Source organism: Tympanuchus pallidicinctus, unplaced genomic scaffold, assembly GCF_026119805.1.
Source record: "Tympanuchus pallidicinctus isolate F22 unplaced genomic scaffold, pur_lepc_1.0 scaffold7, whole genome shotgun sequence".
Classification (NCBI taxonomy): domain Eukaryota; kingdom Metazoa; phylum Chordata; class Aves; order Galliformes; family Phasianidae; genus Tympanuchus; species Tympanuchus pallidicinctus.
This window is the reverse complement of record NW_026294791.1, coordinates 4,004,275-4,022,087: the sequence shown is the minus strand read 5'-3', so window position 1 is coordinate 4,022,087 and position 17,813 is coordinate 4,004,275. Positions and strand designations below refer to the sequence as shown.

General features: G+C 41.4%; 1 protein-coding gene across 8 annotated transcripts in view; it reads right to left on the bottom strand.

The window, feature by feature from the left end:
• Positions 1-17,813, bottom strand: part of DAB1 (DAB adaptor protein 1) — a 127,069-nt gene that overhangs the window by 4,078 nt on the left and 105,178 nt on the right. For 3 of the 8 annotated variants that reach the window (XM_052666240.1, XM_052666246.1, XM_052666245.1), the window contains 6 exons: positions 14,920-14,976; positions 12,387-12,449; positions 11,172-11,280; positions 9,409-9,957; positions 8,458-8,585; positions 7,617-7,688 (listed from right to left, as the gene is read on the bottom strand). In XM_052666240.1, the coding sequence (XP_052522200.1) occupies positions 7,617-7,688; positions 8,458-8,585; positions 9,409-9,957; positions 11,172-11,280; positions 12,387-12,449; positions 14,920-14,976 (978 nt within the window). Of the gene's footprint in view, positions 1-7,589; positions 7,689-8,457; positions 8,586-9,408; positions 9,958-11,171; positions 11,281-12,386; positions 12,450-14,919; positions 14,977-17,813 lie in introns of all 8 variants that reach the window. The other 5 variants (XM_052666242.1, XM_052666247.1, XM_052666244.1 and 2 more) reach the window with 4 other exon arrangements.

The following is a 17,813-nucleotide window of genomic DNA, read 5'->3' as shown; positions in this document are numbered from 1 at the left end:
TGCAGAGTGAGGCAAACCAGCCAAACGGGGCCTGCAATTCACTCTCCTTCATTTCCAAAAGCTAATTTATTAAACTAAGAATGACATCTAAGAAAAGAACAAGACAGGCAAAAAGGCTAATTAATGCCATACTGCATTAACTCTCCACAGCTTGATAAATATTCAAATACCATGCCAGAGTTGAATTTAACCAAGTTCAAATCAACTCATGTACAGCAGTACCAGAAAAGCTGACTTTAGGCAAAACCCTTTGAAGGCTGGCAAAGCACTGGGCACTGCAGATCACAGAAACATCTGGCAGGAGGTGGCACTGATTGGTAATCGCTGCTGTTGAAGATGCTCCATTTCTGCAGCCTGCAGAGACACTTCTTCCCTATTTCTTACCTAACAAGAAGCCCTGAGCACACTATGAACATTAAGAGAGAATGAGTAAAATCTCTCTGAATGATTAAATAAAGGCTGCTGAAATTATCCACAGCAAGAGGCAAATACATCCGATGACCTTGAAAATCCAAAGGTAATCAGAAGAGATGAGTGAGAGTAAATAACTGCATCTCACATCCTGTGTGCTGAACCCACCTATGCCAATTTTCATGTACTGCAGACACGAAGCTGGCAGAATGATCTATCACTGCCAGTTCTGAGAAAATCTGTACTAATTAATGTGGAAAGCTGACATACACCAGGCCACTCTTCAGGCATGTGCTCAACCTGAGAAGACTGCAAAGGAAAGCAACAAGGAAAGAGAAGAAAAGGGGAACAAAGGATGTTGTTTTTTTGAGTTGTTAGGGAAAATAAAGGCCTTTCGAAACATCAGATGTGTTTGCTAGGAGTGTCCTCTAATGTCTGTAAGGTACACAGATACATGGAAAGAACAGGTCACCCAAGGGCCACCTGGCATCATTGGAAGAGGAGTTCATTGTTGGCTATTGTCACTTTCAACAGTCCACGATAGAGACTCGAATTACATGCCCCCACCTTTTGTTCATGCCCAATATTTATCTGAACATACACTTCAGGTGGCAACAGCTTTCATTTCTCTATGATTTTCAATGATTCTCACAATGATGTAATTTTTATATTATTATTTTTTGTGTATTTTGAGTGAAAATCATGCTCGTGTATTTTTTTAGGTCATTTTCCCATTTAGATGCCTGATTTTTCTTCTTAGTGTATGAGAATTGTTTTCTAATATTATTCTGAGATAATTCATCAGTGCATCTTGACTGCAGCTCAACACTGCAAATGGCATCTCTGAAGAACTGATAGTGATCCTCCATAGAGCAAAAAGAGCAGTAAAAGCTAGAGGAGAAACAGGAGAGTTGAGACCTGTTGACTCCCCAAACAGCTTCCTCCAGTGACAGGTAGGTGGGCTTTCACAAGGATTGTTTGGGAAGGTTTTAGAAGCAGAAATACCAACTCGCCTTCTTTTTATGCCCTCCACAGAAAAGCCACAGGAAATGTAACTAAAAGGCAGGAGAACTAAAGTGTTAGCAGAGATGTTTCACTGATATCTTCTGTTTTCTACTTCTATTACTATGTTAGGAACAGATCCAAAGGAAAGCAAACCAGCAAACCAAAAAAACGGGTCTTTTTCAGAGAAAAAAAAAAAAGAAAAAAGAAAAAAGAAAAAAGAAAGATTAGATAAGATGGCATATAAGGCTTCCAATTGAGTGTTTTCAATTCTATATGATTGGCCCCAAAGCACTCCTAATGTGCATTCATCAGCCTGCAGGGATGAAATAAGAAGACAAATGGCAGCATCTGGTTTTGCTGTTAAATTACACTTGAAGGGTTCCATCAACTTTGGGTTATGCAGTTTCTGGTAGATGCTTAAAAAGCAAATGTTTTCCTTTGTGTTTGGAGGCTCCTTTCAGAGTAGCATTCACCTACACCCTCACATACTGACATGGCTCCTGTGCTGAAGAGTAGCATTCAAATTAGGAGATACTGAAGAATCAGGATATGAAATCGCAGATCAGATACCTGACTGAATTGGCGTGTTGGACAGGGGAAGTCCAAGTGTACATTGCCTCAAGTTAAAACACCCAAATATCTAGGTATCTAGAAGCATGTTGTGCAATGCTGAGTTAAGAACTCTCTTGAATCTCACTGCAGAAACTGTTGAGGGGAAGACTTTTCCTTTCGTACGATACATTTACATATTCCAGAGATACATCATGTTTAAAATCTGTTAGTTGTTCCAATTTTAAGGAACATTTTGCACAACAAACAACACTGTGGAAAGCAGTAGGGATTTGTACCTACACTACTGCATGAGACAATGAGGTTCCTAGCGTTTTGAATAACATTATGTAGTCACTACAAGTGAAGTTGCATCCAATCTAAAGGTATTAACATCTGGCCCTCAGCAGACATGGGAGAAATCTCCAACAGATTCAATATCTATTTGGGCTTGTGTCGGTGAGCTGGCTCACAAAATGTAACACAGGACTTGGTTAGGAAGCTGTTCTTTTTACACGGGTAGTCCTTTCATCATTGCAAGGCACCCTGCTATGTGCAAAGCTCCAGGCAAGTTGTACTGAATTGTAGAGGTGAGGCCTGCAGAGATTTCTTTGCCCTTTGCAATAGATTCTCAGCACTGGTTTTACTCCTGGCTGACTGATCAGAAAGGGCAGGCTCAAATGATTCAGTTTCATGAAATAAGAGTGCTGGAACGCCAGCCAAAACGAGAATCTTGTGCTGGGGATGCAAGTGAAGGGAAGCAGGAGTGCAATACATCTTCTCAATTGCATGCTGATTTAATGAAGTAGGACATAGTACATTCGGCAAGCAATATTTAAATATCTTTTGGTGGTAAGACCAGTAATTTCTACTCACCCATTAACAGCCCATGGCTCAATTCTGCCTATTTTTAATATAATTAGCCTCTATTTGCCACAGAAATATAGCAATCTGCCAGTTAGGGATTGTGGCTGAAAGGTGTCTGTGTTCTTACTACAAACCTGCCCAGGAATATCTCTTAGTCTCAAGTATCTAGCAGTTTAAAAGTCTGTAATTCCAGCATCAAGAAGGATGCCATGCATTCACAAACTGGAAAGAAAAAAAAAAAACAAACGACAAAACAACAGTTGAGAACTACTAACGAGAGATGAACTCTGCTAAATTCTGGTTATGGAAAAATAATGAACTGTAGTTATAGAAACACTCCTATCATTTTGGGGTTCCCTTCCTAAGAAAACAAGAGCCATTGAATTACACTTCCCATCTATTTTTCTGTCAATTCTCCTTAATGATTTCTGAATCCAATAGCCAATCTGAAGCAAACTGTAGTGAAGTCTCAAAGACACTAAATTACCACAAGTGTCCTGAACACCAGTTGCTGTGCAGAATATGGGGATCTTTTAATGACCTCATTACACAGAAAGCTCATAGAACTTGTTCCCTAACTGAATTGCTGTATTGTCAATAAACAAGCACACAGGCCACCTAGTACATTGTCTCTTGTTCAGAGGAAGAAAGTGGAGAAATGGAAGGTACTAGGCTACTTCAGGTGGGCTTGGAGACACTGGAAGAGCTGAGAAACCAGTGCAAGAACTGGTCTATACTAAAATAGACAGGAGGAGAGAATCATAGGAGTGAGAGGAAGGCACATTTGTAGGATGCCTCTGCTCCTTAGTCTGGATTTCTCTGTTTCTCATCATATCCATGTTCCCTGGGAATGTGATGATGAATAAATAAGCACAAAAACAGGGCCTGAAATGATAGTTTCAGAAACTGTGATCCATTCCAAGTGCACAACCTTTTAACTTCTCTCTAAGGTTCCTAATTCTGCTTGCTGCTGTATCTTCTTGCAGAATAACAGCTCTAGAGCCTACGGCGAGAATAGGTCACTTAAAGTCATCATGAATTTCTCTCTGAATTCCATTCAGTTCCTACTGAGACAGATGAATGATGGCAACAGATCCTACAAATACAGCCTGTGATGTCTGAGCACACCTAGATTCCTAGTGCAACAGAAAGGGGGCAGAAAGTAGTAGCAGGTTGCAGAAGCAGCTTTGTACGACCTCCTGAGGTTGTCTGAATTCTCAGATGAAGCCAGTATTTTGTCCTTGAGTTGTTATATCTCTGCCAACTGCATGGTCACAGCCTAGATAAAGACTTTCGGCAGTCTATTCTGGAGCTGACTGAAATTATTAGGAACATTCATCACAAAGAACGACACATGGTCCGAGATGGGAGATGGCAGCGGGCCACCCAAGTCCCACCAAAAGCTGATAGACAAATATTCAAATGCACTGTTGCTCTCCTGACAGTGCTGATAGCATCATGAAGGGTGCGACATACTTTGAGGGCTTACAACTGTCTGCACACATTTCAAAGAACAACCAAACAAGCTTTTGAGGAAGATATGTTCTAGCCACAAATGTTTTGAAGGTTTCCTGAGAATCTCTCGTGAATGACTGCCAGAGCAAGTGTTGGACTGGGAAGCATATAGCATAAACTACATTTATTCCAGCATTTGGAGGTACTTTTATTGGGTTAATTTCATTACCAAATACCCCTTTATTCCCTTTCAGAACTTTCACTCTGCTGCTAATTTGCCTTCAGGAATCAGTTTGTCCATAAGGAGTGAGGCAGCATTTCTGACAACAGGTCCCAGTATTCAGGGCATACTGACACTTTCGACTCTCTTTTAACCACAGTTATCCACTACCCAGTCTAAAGACAGCAGCAGGGATTAAGTGTACATCAGCTGAAGATGGCAGTCTTACTGTTCACTCTACTCATCCTTCACACTACTCCTGTACAAAGGGAAGACAACTAGATACAAATCTTGCTATGAACAGTTCTGCAAATAGTTGATGTACTGAAAATCAGGCCTGGCTGCTCCTTATCTCTAAACATAAAGGGACAAATACGTAACTGATCCATAAAATGTCACATTTACCTACAAAGAACCCTTGGCCATTTGTAGCAGAGCTGTCTGTAAGAATGCCTGCTGGTAGGATGAGGATTTTGAGAGTGTTAAGATCACAGAAGGAAGAAGTGAAATACAGAGAAACGAAGATAGTTATTGGAAGATGCTGAACTGCATCTAAATGAGAACATGGGGCATCAGAAGGAACCAAGAAATCAAATTGCTAAGGTATACTGACAGCACAGGGCACAAAGTACTAGGCATGCAAGTACTCTGAATACATCAAGACGAAGTGAGTGAAGATACTGCATGGGCACAGCTGATTTCACAGAAACGCCAGGAAGTCTATTTGAAATTTCTGAACACAGTGCTATGTCTTGCTGCTGAGAGTCCACTCATCTGAGCTGTATGCTGTTCTTGGTGTGAAGAACCATGTTCTGACAGAGGGAAGTAAGCTCCATCTAGCATGCAGAAGTGGCTTTTAGGCAGATTGTGATTCTTTTGTACTACATATTTCTCTCCATTATGTTTCTCCCCAAATGAGGGGCTCAGTACACAATGCAGTAATAAGTCCTGAGCTGATAATTCTCCATGGAGATTAGATTTTCCATCACTGTGATGATAGCAGGCTTCAGAACTAGATGGGTTGGTTTCAGCAAGTGGATTTCCTACAGCCTGCTGCTGGATGGCACAGTACTGAGGTACAATGATGCCAGTGTAACTTCACTGGAGAGATCCAGTCTTCTTCAGCTTCCTGTTCCTGCCTACAGCTTTTAGGAGTTACTGTAATACGATGATTACTAGCATTACCTAACAATTCCTGGAATATATTTTGGATAATTATATCTAATTTTATGCCAGATTGTACAAGGACTAACAGCAACTATAGAAAGAATACGGAATGACTGACAACATACAAAATTTTACTTTCCAGGTAAGATAAAGTATTTCAGTGTTACATACATAGAGAACAAAAGGGGTCCCTCATTTGACTGCCTTACACAGCACTATGCAGTGACAGCCTTCAGCTACTGCTTCCAGCTACTTCCAGAATTGCTGATAGGTAAATGAGTGTGGTTAGCTCACAAATGATGCTAATTATCTTAGCAGCAGAAAATTAGAAAGAGATTTTATCACTATTCTCCTTGTGATGAATTCCTGAGTGATTCTGACGATGATGAACCATAATAAACAAAAGCACGTAGGTCTGCGGAGTGTGGGATTCAGCTAAAAGTCAAATCCTCTTTCTTGATCTAGGAAAGAAGCCCTGAAATGGGCTGAGGCTGGGACAGCTGGCTGCACCAGGGCTGGTGGAGTCAGACAAAGGCAAATGGTGCTATGTGGCACCATCAATCTGCACAAGCAGCTCATGTTGGTGTACAATAACCAACGGATGTTCTTGCCAAGCAGCCAGCCCAGCTTGACTCTATCTTTACACTGTCATTTTTAGACTCGTGGAAGCACAAGGCTTAACACTGCTTTTGCTTCAGCCCCCAGTTGCTGAGCTTGTGTTGGTGAAGCAGAAGAAGGGGGAGATGCCTCCTCTCAGCACTACATATTATTAAGAGATAATCTTATTACTCCCAAGTGGATCAAAGCTAAGTTACTGTAAGACATTTTTTCTTAACCACATTTAAGTGTACAAAGTGACTCCTAATGAAACTATTAAGTTTGAGTTGAAACCGATTATGCAGGCTCAGGGCAGATAAGTCACTGGTAAACACAGAGTGATTTCTGTAGAAAAATAAAAAGGGTTCTACCACTGTTATGGATTTGTTCCAGGAGCTCTGTGCTGAAGCACAGAAGCAGTATCAGGTCACATATTTGGGTAATACAAAACACAAATGGCAGACAGGGAGAAGATAATGAAACATATCCTTCAAATAGTAACACTGGAGAGTATTTGGATGGAATAACAATGCTCAGCACTCATAACACTTTGCAGTTTTACTGTCTCTTTGGTAGAACATATATATTGTATTGAAACAAATCACAGAACATCCACCAGCAGCCACATTTTCCAATGTGTTCTGTAACACAGAAGATGAAAAAGACCATCTTTCCCCTCTGTCTAGGTTTCAGTGAATAATTTTTGAAGAATAATTTTGAAAACATTGGTTGGCCAATGCTAATATCAGCGATCATAACTTTCAGATGCTTTTCATTTGCAACTGGAGGTAAAAGTACACAAACCCATTTCAATAATTTTTACGTGCAGATAATACATGTGCTGCTTCTACTGATTATCACACTGATTTTGAGTGGAGGTATTCCTGTATCATTACATAATTTTATTTAATGTTTGTTATGTCTATGGGAGAGATGTCTTATCCCATTTGATACATTACGACTGATTAAAGGCCAGAACGGGTTTAATAAAAAACTGTTCTGCATAATACATTATTGGTAGTGGCTCAGATTCCCTATTCCCCCTTTGAATTCGAACACAAAGTAAAATAAGTCTACATTTCTTTAAAGCATGCAGGCAGCTGAAACACACACATTCGCATAAGTTGCAACACATAGTGAATGGCAAAAGCCATGCAAACCACCGAGCATGAGGAATACGCTGTGGATAATGGAGAGGAAAAGAAGGAAGAGATGAAAAGGAAAAAGCAAACCATGCATCCATGAAAGCAATGGTAGGCACTGGTGGAAGCATAAGTGAGCACCTCAGGGTGTAGAGAAAAAAAGGACAGATACCTACCCCAACCTGCGCTATCTAGCTACCGACCTGTGGACTTATAGTATCGCCAGTTGGCTCACCAAATGGATCACTGTTGGATGAGGCCTGAGACTCATCAGGCTAGAATACAAGAACATAACACCTTTTTTTCTCAACAATAGAAAGTGAAAAGTCAACATGAGGTTATTTTCATGCTGTGGGCATAACAAGTACATCCTATCTCATGAAAACCAGAAAGTGAGACCTCACCACTGATATGTTCTCAAAAGCCATAATGCTTTTCTACAGCTGATGAAGGCAGGAAAGGACCATATCTATCATTTTGTACATTTGGGTCCTTTTTTTGTATAGACTCCATCTTGCCTTTGGCTCACTTAGGCTCTTATCTGCCTAAGATACCTTGTGATTCAAAGTCGCTTCATTTTGATAATATTTCTTGCTTTGGTCCACTGAGTCTAAGGCAAAGAAATACCAAGGGCCAGAACATTGAGGAATGCAACGAGGGAAGCAACTGGGATGCCAGAATGTGGAAGACAACATCAACCATCATTTTTTAACACACAGCCTCTCGCATTTCTTTCTGCATCCTCTGCACTCATGTCATTTTACCTTGGACTCCCTTACCATCAGTATGTGAATGTTGGTACACTGGATATAGTTAATGTGTAGAGTTCAGATATGAACTCTGAGTTTGGTTCCTTGCATGCAGTATTAGGACATCAACAGAAATGCCATGCTGATGTTCCCAGCTATAAAATCAAATCTGCAAATGCAGCTCCCCCTTAAATACCACCCAGTCCTACTTGAACAGTGATCTCTGATACTACCAAACAGCATTTTTTTAGCTAAAAAGGGCTCATCAGTATTTAGAAGCCTTATTGCTACTCACAGCCTCCTGCTCCTCACTTTTGCTTGGGCTTTCAAACCCCTCTTCAAAGAGGTCATCTGCAGCAGGATCGCTGGTATGAGAAGCTGATGATTTCGATGGAGAACTCTGTCTGGGTGCAGGGGTTGGAGCTAAACAAAGATTAAGGTGATAGCAATAGAATATTTATCTCTTCATTTGTTCACAGAGACACAGCAGCACAAAATTTGCTCATGCTCTAGAGCCCTCAACTTACATTACTTTACATTACCCCTGAAAACCATTTTCAGCAAAGAGCTGGAAGATGTAAATTTAAACAGAGAAGTCATTATCGATTCTGCAGGTCTGATTTCATTCAGTGGCTTCCAAATTAAGTTTGGCTGCATCTGGCTCATGTCTTTAGGAACCAAGGAGACACTGCTACATCACATTAGGAATGTGTGAGTCGCCTGCCCTAAGGCAGATAAGCAAAACACAGGGTCTCTGACTGGCCGCTGGTAAATGCCTCCTGAATTCCTTTTCAGCAATCTGCAAAATCCCCCATCTCCATGCTATGGCCATGCTAAGCTCATTTTACAGCTGCTCAATGAATTTCCCCACATGTCCAACACATCAAGCAATTAGAATAAATACCCATCTCCTACTCTGTGCAAAGTATGCCTTGAATGGGATGAAGAAAAATCATTTATAAGTTGAATGTTACCCGCCTTTTCCAACCAGCTGGCACGTCCCTAGCACAAAGCATATATTACTGTCTTATTAGCAATTAAATTTCAGGCTGCAGCTACTGGGGCTGTTGATTTCAATGGTCTCTGTAACACTTTTCTTTATGGCTGGAACGCATTTAATAAGCCAGCCCATGCATGAAGGTTCTCGGTCCACATCTGTGTTGCAATTTACTATATGAAAAGTTAAATGCTTCGAGGAGCAGTCACATTTGAGGAAAGTTATGGCATAAATGATACGAACACTCACGTGAATTTGTTGATGGTGTCGTGGAAGTCACAGGAGTCAAATTTAACTGAGAGATGTCAAAGTCATCACAATCATCTGCTTCCTGTGCCATCCCAACTTTGTTAAAGTAACTTGAGAAGGCCTCTGAGGTACAACTGAGGGAAGGCTGATCTGGTTTTCTTGATGGCACTGGTGGAGGCTGAGCCATCTGGAAATCTTTAAACATTTCTTTTCCCATTTTCTGTCTGGGCCTGTCTGTCTGCGGACTTGATCTGTTGGAATCGCTTGTGGGCGGAACAGTAGCTATAGGAGCAATGGTACCTTGAAACATGGCTGCTTGTAAAGGCAAAACAGTTTGTGTTGGCATGAAGGCAGTTGGTTGGAACTGACCAGCTACAGATGGCCAGGGCTGCTGGGCAGGAGGAAAAATACCGGGTTGGCCCCACGCTATTGGCTGTCCTCCCTGCATCACCTGAGCAACTGGAGGCTGAGCACCCATGGCCAACTGCTGTTGAACAAGTGGTTGCTGTCCCCAGAATGAGGGCAAAACAGCTCCCATGGCAACATAACCTTCAAAGAATAAAGAAAGCAGAAAAATAAGAATTCCAATAATGTCAGGAACATGCAGAAAAGGCCACACAATAAATCAGAAATATGCGAGCTACATTAGAGATCCCAGAGCTCCAGCTTTTCCTTGAAAAGAAAATGGAAATGCATGTTTGAATTCACATTACAAGCACTTCTATACAAAAACACAGGTTGAAGTATATTGGCCATAATCCTTCTCCTTTTCTGAACAAAATGCTCTTCTCTTCCTTAGTGACCATTCACATGTGTCTGTGAAGACATCTGCATGGACCTCAGTCATGTGCCACAACCAAAAACTAAGTAAAGTTTCAATCAGTGGCTGATTTTAAGTGGACCTTGCAAGGCAAAAAAACCCCAACTTTGTGATTCCAAGTTAATGAGTGATGAAAGAAGGAACAGTAACTGAGATGTGTATGGATGGCTATGACAGATTCCCTAGGCGTCCTTCTATCCCGATCCCACTGTCACCTCATCTAAGCAGTGACCTGATATTACCCCCAGACACTTCACCATCTCCATAACCCTTCTGAGATGTGGTGGCTAATCTGATACTGCAACACAGCCCATTCAATAAGGAGTTAACCAATTAGAAGTCACTGTTGAATGATTCAAGGCACTCCTCCTTCTTCCTAAATGGAGTTGAGTGCTGTCTTGCAGTGCTTTGAGTATCCCAGGGAGAGATCAGCAGTCAAAACCCAATTCCTTGCATGTCTGTGCAGAATGTTACATGGCTTTTGAATTTTGAGCACTTTGAGGAACACAGAAAAGTCTATGGGAAACACCAGGGTTTACATAAGTGGAGCACTTTTGAAATGAAATCAAATCCTTCATGTCTCATTCTCTGTTTACCAAAGACAGCACAAGATATTCATTGCAATTGCAAAGAAACCAGGGCTAAATCAGCTGCTTTTCTCTCTCTTGCAGCTGTACTTAGAAGGTATGTTATACAGATGGCTAAACTGCTGTTGAACTTCCAGTGACATTTTTGGGTTTTCCTTTTAATAATGTTGCTAAATTCACAATCACGTATTTTTGGCTTGTTAAAGAATCGTTTTGCCTTGCCCTGCAGCACTGTCTTCAAAATCCTTCCCACTTCCAGTGGACAAAATCAATGCCCTGAAGATTGAAATTCGAGTCAGAGCTGAGAACTGGTGATCAAATTTGAACCAAACCCATATTTTTGGGAGATTTCTTACCTGAGGGTACGGCAGCAGTGCTGAAAGGTACAGAACCAAACATGTCTGTACTAGCAGGAAGTGACTGGGATGAAGATGGGATAAAGGCATCACCTGGAGTAGCAGGAGTCTGCAAGGGGACAGGAATAAAATGAAATGATACATATCAGCTGCAGCATATACTTGCTGTTGCACCTCTGAAGCTCACAGTTTTAGAGGGAAGAAAGTGAAAGAAAAAAGAATGGAAAGATGTAGAAGGAGAAAACCAATAGAAATAAAGAGTATTAGAATGTGCTGGAGACAGGAGAAAAAGAAATGAGAGAGAATTTGTACCACAGGAAAATAAAAACAAGCTTTGTCTGGGCTATATCACACACAGACATCAATATACAGACTTGTGATTCTAGCCATTAGGTGACAGCCTGTATAAGCTACAGACTTAGGCATTAATGTAGAAAAACAGTAAAGGTAAATGAAATATCTGCAACATATAACAATGCTGCCAGTCAACCAACAGGACCAGAGCCATAGGTTCACATTAAAGGAGAAACACAGTCTAATTGAGCAAGCTAAGGGCAAGGAGACAGGACTTTGAGTATCTAGTCCCAGACATCCTCCAGAATACCTTGGAGATCTGAGCCTGGTGACTCCAGAGGACTTTCATTTTCTCAGTATATTCATACTCCCCTACAGCTTAACATAAGGTTCAGAAATGCAATAGGAAAATGACTGTGTTTTCACCTTATGATGCAAAAAAGCCTGTCGAGAATGCTTTCATTCCTCTCAAAACACATTCAGCCCTCCCTCTCTGTACTCTTTAGTCCTCCTTTAATAGCAGTTCTGGGCTATGTGCTTGGTGGAATCAAGGAGTTGTGATATATCAGCTGTAACTGGGTCTTGCTGCAGCACAGGAGAGAGACAGGGAGCTCAAGACAGAGAGCAGTGAAGCATGCAGCTCTGACAAACACCAGGGAAGGAGATCTGCAGTTCAGATTATATCTTATGTGACACCAAACCCTATATCAGATAAATAAAAATTGAAGATATTTTTGCACTTCTTCAAGAACCATTGATTCCACATTCAATTTGCTTCACTTTTATTTTCTTGGAACATAAAAACTACTTTGAAATCCTCCCTACTGCAATGGCCAATCACCTGAACTGTAAACATGCTCCATAAACATGCTGAAAATAGGATGTAGAAAAAAACCCCATCCGGTTTCCCTGGATACTTACTGGGGGAGAGGTTACATCGGGAGGAGTGGACATGTCCCCAAAAAGCTCTAGTTGGGTAACAGCCTGCAAAGATAAAAACATAACATCTCCATTTACCTTTCGAGGAGAAGAAAGAGCAAGTTAATTCACAACAACTTGTAAAGTTAACTAGTAACGGCCATCAATACAAAACCAAAAGACCCATGTAGGTTTCAAATGTCCAGTTCCATATAGAAGAAACACATGGATATGTTGGATTTTCATATTGGCCATGGACCTAACTAGATGGCAGCTGATGCTGAGAAATGATACTACGGGGAATTCTCCTCCCTAAAAAACGAATGAAGCATGAAAAAACTACTCTGAATGGGACTGGATGCATTATTGCTCTGCCCTTAACATCGCTGTAAACCAAGCACAATTTACCCGCCAGCTCTGTTCCCTGGCTCCTTTTCTAAATCCCCAAATCAAGGTCTTAAAACACGACAGCAGACTGTGGAAGTGACAGAAGGATACAGAAGGGAAGGACTTTGAGAGTGCAGCCTGATTTCCCCTTGCCCATGGGACAGGTGTGACCTGGATAAGTGGACTTGAAGGAGGATGCACAACTGGGTCATTATAAGTTTGTAACTCTACATATAACTCACATTGGAAGTGTTTTCTAAGGGCATCCTTCAGTTTGATCTCAAAATAGGTCACCCGTACAAGTCTCATGTAACTGGACCAGAGGGGAAAAAGCACTTTCATAATAAGGAGCACCTTGACTGGCTGCATAATCAAACCTCTGTCACATGCTCTGGAATAAAATTGCTCACTTCTACCCAACACTTCACTCTGCCAAATGACTGGCATGAAAGTCCTCATATTTTAACTGGAAATTAGAGTAAGATATTAATTAAGGTTAAAACAGCAATCTGAAGGACCCCTATAGGGATGATATAACAGTCAGAGTGGCTCCACTTTCAAAGGGTCAATTTCAGGACAGCCTGATTCCAGCACTCAACCTCTGGCCCTTATTCCAACGAACATTGATGATTAAGGTAATAGGTGTTTTCAATACAGGCAGAGTTACAAAATGTGGCCAGTCTTTACAATCGGAAAGAAGCTGCTCACAGCTGAACTATAAGGACAGAAATAACCACAGGGTCTGCGTGTGCTCATGTTGAGACCTTGGTGGAAGGCAGCAGAAGCAGTCATACATCTAGGGATGTCCCCCCTTGCTGGGTGCTTTCCCCCTAGATCAGCTCAGCTGGAGTCCAGGGCCACCAAACCTCAGAGCTCCATGGGAAACCTAAATGTATCTGCAGTCCTTAGCAGGATGGATATACAGGAATGCCATGGTGGCAGCTCAAGGACTAATTCTCCACCACCTTTCTTCTGCTTGTGGGCTTTCCTTCTCCTTTACACTGTACTCTATCATACCCGCACATACGGGAACCCAGAATTTTTGGTCTGAACGAGATTTAGTGGTAATATTAACTTGGTTCATCAAATCTCAGCTCTCTGCAACATCCTTTCACATACACTTGATATTAACTTGAGTCTTGACCTGCAAATCTAGCCAACACTGAGCCCTTATATTAGCCACCATGGTAGCTGATCAGTCTTCACAGCTTTATAGCATAACAAAGGGGAAAAAACACCCAAAGATCTTTTTACCCCACACTTTTATTATAAATGCTCTTTTAAGAAATAAGACTATCGTTCAATAACGTTCAAATATCATTCCAAAGGTTCGTACATTTTTGCAATCCAATCTCTGTTCCCCCTCACAAAAGCAATGTTACAATCAGTTTCAGCTGGAATCTATATAGCAGCTTGGATAACTCTCAGCTTTATGTCTAAAAACATGCCTAGAGATGAATTATTTCATATTTCCTCACATCATGCCATATATTGAATAGATCACATTGCTTTAGTGATATAACAATGCATTTTCTTCATATGAGCCTATATATCACACTAAGTATCTGCGTGGAAATGGAAGAAGGAATAATGAAGAAAACCATTTTTTTCTTCAGGGCAAACCAATCCTAGAGTGTATGGCAGAAATCCTGCAAAAAAAAACAACCCAGAGTGTGGGCACACACACTAGTTACAATGCCCACAGATTGGAATGATGACAAGGGCAGCACTCCTGTGAAGCTGCCCCAAGCCTTGTGTAGGCGCTGCTGATTCAAGAGGCCAGAAGACACCATGTCTCAAAAGAGGCCACTTTCTCCCCATCTCTCCAAATGACTTTTTCAGCATCACCCCTAAATCTGCTTTTTTTTTCTCCCTGTATCACTGCTGAGCTTTTTGTAGAGCTGTCCCCACAAGCACAGTGTTATCCATCTGCAGGCAGTGGGATTCTGGCCAACACCTTTTACTTTTGTGATTTCAGTCTCACTACACAACCAAATGCACTCGTTAGACTTTCTTAAATTATTCACACCTGATATATTAGCTAAGTTCCAGCAAAGTTAATCCCAAGCAAAACATTTTCAGATGGCACTATTCCTACAGCTGATTTCATCTGTATCTCCTTAAAACATTTTTAGTGTCACAACCTTACCTGAGTGACTGAACCAAGATTTTCATCAATGTCCAGCAATAAGTTTCCATTCTCCAGCTGTAAAGCATGATTTATGAAATGAAATGAATGATTTATGAAAATGACATGAATTTCTGAGCATGAAAATGATAACCTCTGTAATTATTGACTCCACTATTGAAATGAAAACCCTTTCCATCTTGCAGTGAATACAGACACGAAATCACACAGTCAAAACAAGCTCAGATGCTGCAAGATGGGGGAAAAACACAATTTATCCATGCTAAATCTTCTGATGGATACAACAATGTCAATGCTTGCACCCCGACTATTTACTTCTTCAGATGTTTCTTAATTCAGCAATTAGCATTCGCAATGAAGTCTGGTTCTGATGACATTAATGGAACTTCTCAATGTTTGGGGAAGGGAAGGGCTTAAGATGCTCAGAGGAAAAAAAATACAGTTGTGAATCAAAACTCTAACAGCAAATTTGTGGAAAAGCACGCTTTCCTCTTGTCTAGGAGAACTAACATCAGTGTAACAGCATTTATGATTCTGGCTTTCTTGCCACAGTTGTTTCTTATTATTCACACAAATCAAGTTGCATTTAAATTCTTTTTGTATGTCTATGTGAATGTGTGAGCCAACTGTCTGTGTGCCCATGCACTCGCACAGGTCTCTACCCACTGACATATTTAAGGCAAATCATGACCTAAGTGGCTTCAGAATGCCAAATCTCAGACAACACTTATTGAAGCAATAGAGAACTTCCCTAAGAAAGAGTCTTAACAATCAATCCTCAAAAAATCAAACATCAGGCAACTGAGAAGCTTCGTAGGAATCACCACCCTGTAAACCCACTTCAAAATTAGCTCCAAAAGCCTTAGAAATAGCTCTGAATGTCCCCCCCAGCACTTCATCCCAGTCTTTGTTGGCTCTGGGAATGAAGCAGGGAGGCAGCACGCAGGCAGGCTTGGACTGCTGGAAATTCCCACTTGTGCTGCAGTGAGACCCTGCCCAATGCAGGCACACCATTAGCAGGTAGGGCTGCATCTCGCATCTGCAGCGGTCTAGGGAGCCTTTAGGGTCCCTTCCAACACAAACCTGTGATGATATTAAACACCCAAGAGCCTGATAAGACACTCCAGCCCCTGATCTTGCCTTCTGTGGGTTCCTCTGGACTTTCTCTCCTTCGTCACCCCAAAATGTGCCTCCTTAACACAAGCTCAGGCAGCAGAGCAGCGTGCTGCCATCCGCGCAGAGCGAGGCGGAGGAGCGAGCATTAATCCTTGTATCTGGGCGACACGAAACCTGTAATGAAAGCTCCATCTTCCCATACAGGCATGTGAGACATACTGTAAATCTTCTAAACATGAACTATGTAAATCTGGCTCCTTAAAGCAGCAGCAAGCATTTTTAAAGCGCTCCAGCCAGTAATGAAATTCCTCATAACACTTTTCACTGCTCAGTAAAGAAAAACACATAATCCAAGAGCTGGGGAAAAAAAAAGCCCAAAACAACAGCAGAGGAGTAAAGAAGCACTAAGAGATAAGTGAACTGCAGCTTTCATAAACCTGAACCAAAAATGATCCACCTCCACTGCAGTATCCTGTCTGACTGCCAAGTACTCTGAAAAACAGTTTTTTCTAAGCAATGTTTGGAGTTTAAAAGGGAAATCTAAGAGTGGGAAGCGTATATTTTTTTTAGCTTCAATTCTACATCTGCAAGAGTCAGAATAGTCAGCTCCTTTACTTGGCCTGGTTTTACCAAAGGAACAGTCCAGCGCTGACTTACAGCAGGAAAAAGCCCGATTAATATTGCTAGACGTTTGCAGATGAGATGATAAAAGCAGTCTCTTAAAGCATGGCTCTGAAATCCCAGAGAATGAAGCAAACATGGTGCTAAAAAAAAATAAAAAATTAAAAAATACCCACAGTAATTATCTTGCACTCTGATACAGATCTCAGCAAGTTAAAAAGAGTATGTAGGATACTAAATATAGTGATTAACCAGCAATTAGCAATTAACCTTTGAGCTGGGTATTAGCTATTCAGATCCTCTCACAGCAGAGGGATTTGCACACATTTCCTGCCCTCCACTTGGCCCAGCAGATAACAGAGGGATCGCCTGGACATGCTGCTGCTCTGTGCTTTTAAGCCCTACGTGCATTTCACATGGAAAGTTTAATGACGAGTCAATGGTTAACATGGATCCTGAAGATATATATGTATTTTTCATTTTAGTTGTAAATGTAAACATTTTGGCTACATCAAGTATTTTTTTCTGATGGTTCAAACCGTCGTTCTAGGTCATCAAGGCTTCGGTTATTTGCACATCTTTATACACAAGGAATGCTGATATTACACGAGCTCCACGAGCTGCAAGCTGCTTGCTAATTAACTACAATTCATTCTAAAAAACACAATCAGAACTCTAACGAAGGAGCACAGCAGAACTGTGACTAAACCAATAATCAGTAAAACCGCATCCAGTAGGCTGGGACCCGCTAATGTCCAACAGGCACACTGTCATCCCACAGAACTGCTGTGGGATTCATGGAGCAGTGTGATAACTCAACAAAGAAGTGCTCCCGATTACAGACAACGCACTGACAAACTGTCTCACTGCTGCTCAGTAGCGTCCTTCAAGCTAAGGATCTCTTGATGTGATCAAAACACGCACTTAACCATTTGTTTATTTTCTCTTAATTCTGAATTCCCCGTGTGCCTCAGGTATTTCCTTTTATAGGAAATGATAGTGAAATCTTTTCAACCTTTCCCCCCCTGGAAGCACTCAAGGCCAGGCTGGATGGGGCTGTGAGCAAGCTGGTCTAGAGGGAGGTGTCCCTGCCTATCACAGAGGTGCTGGAACTACATGATCTTCAACCAACCAACTCAAACCATTCTATGATACTA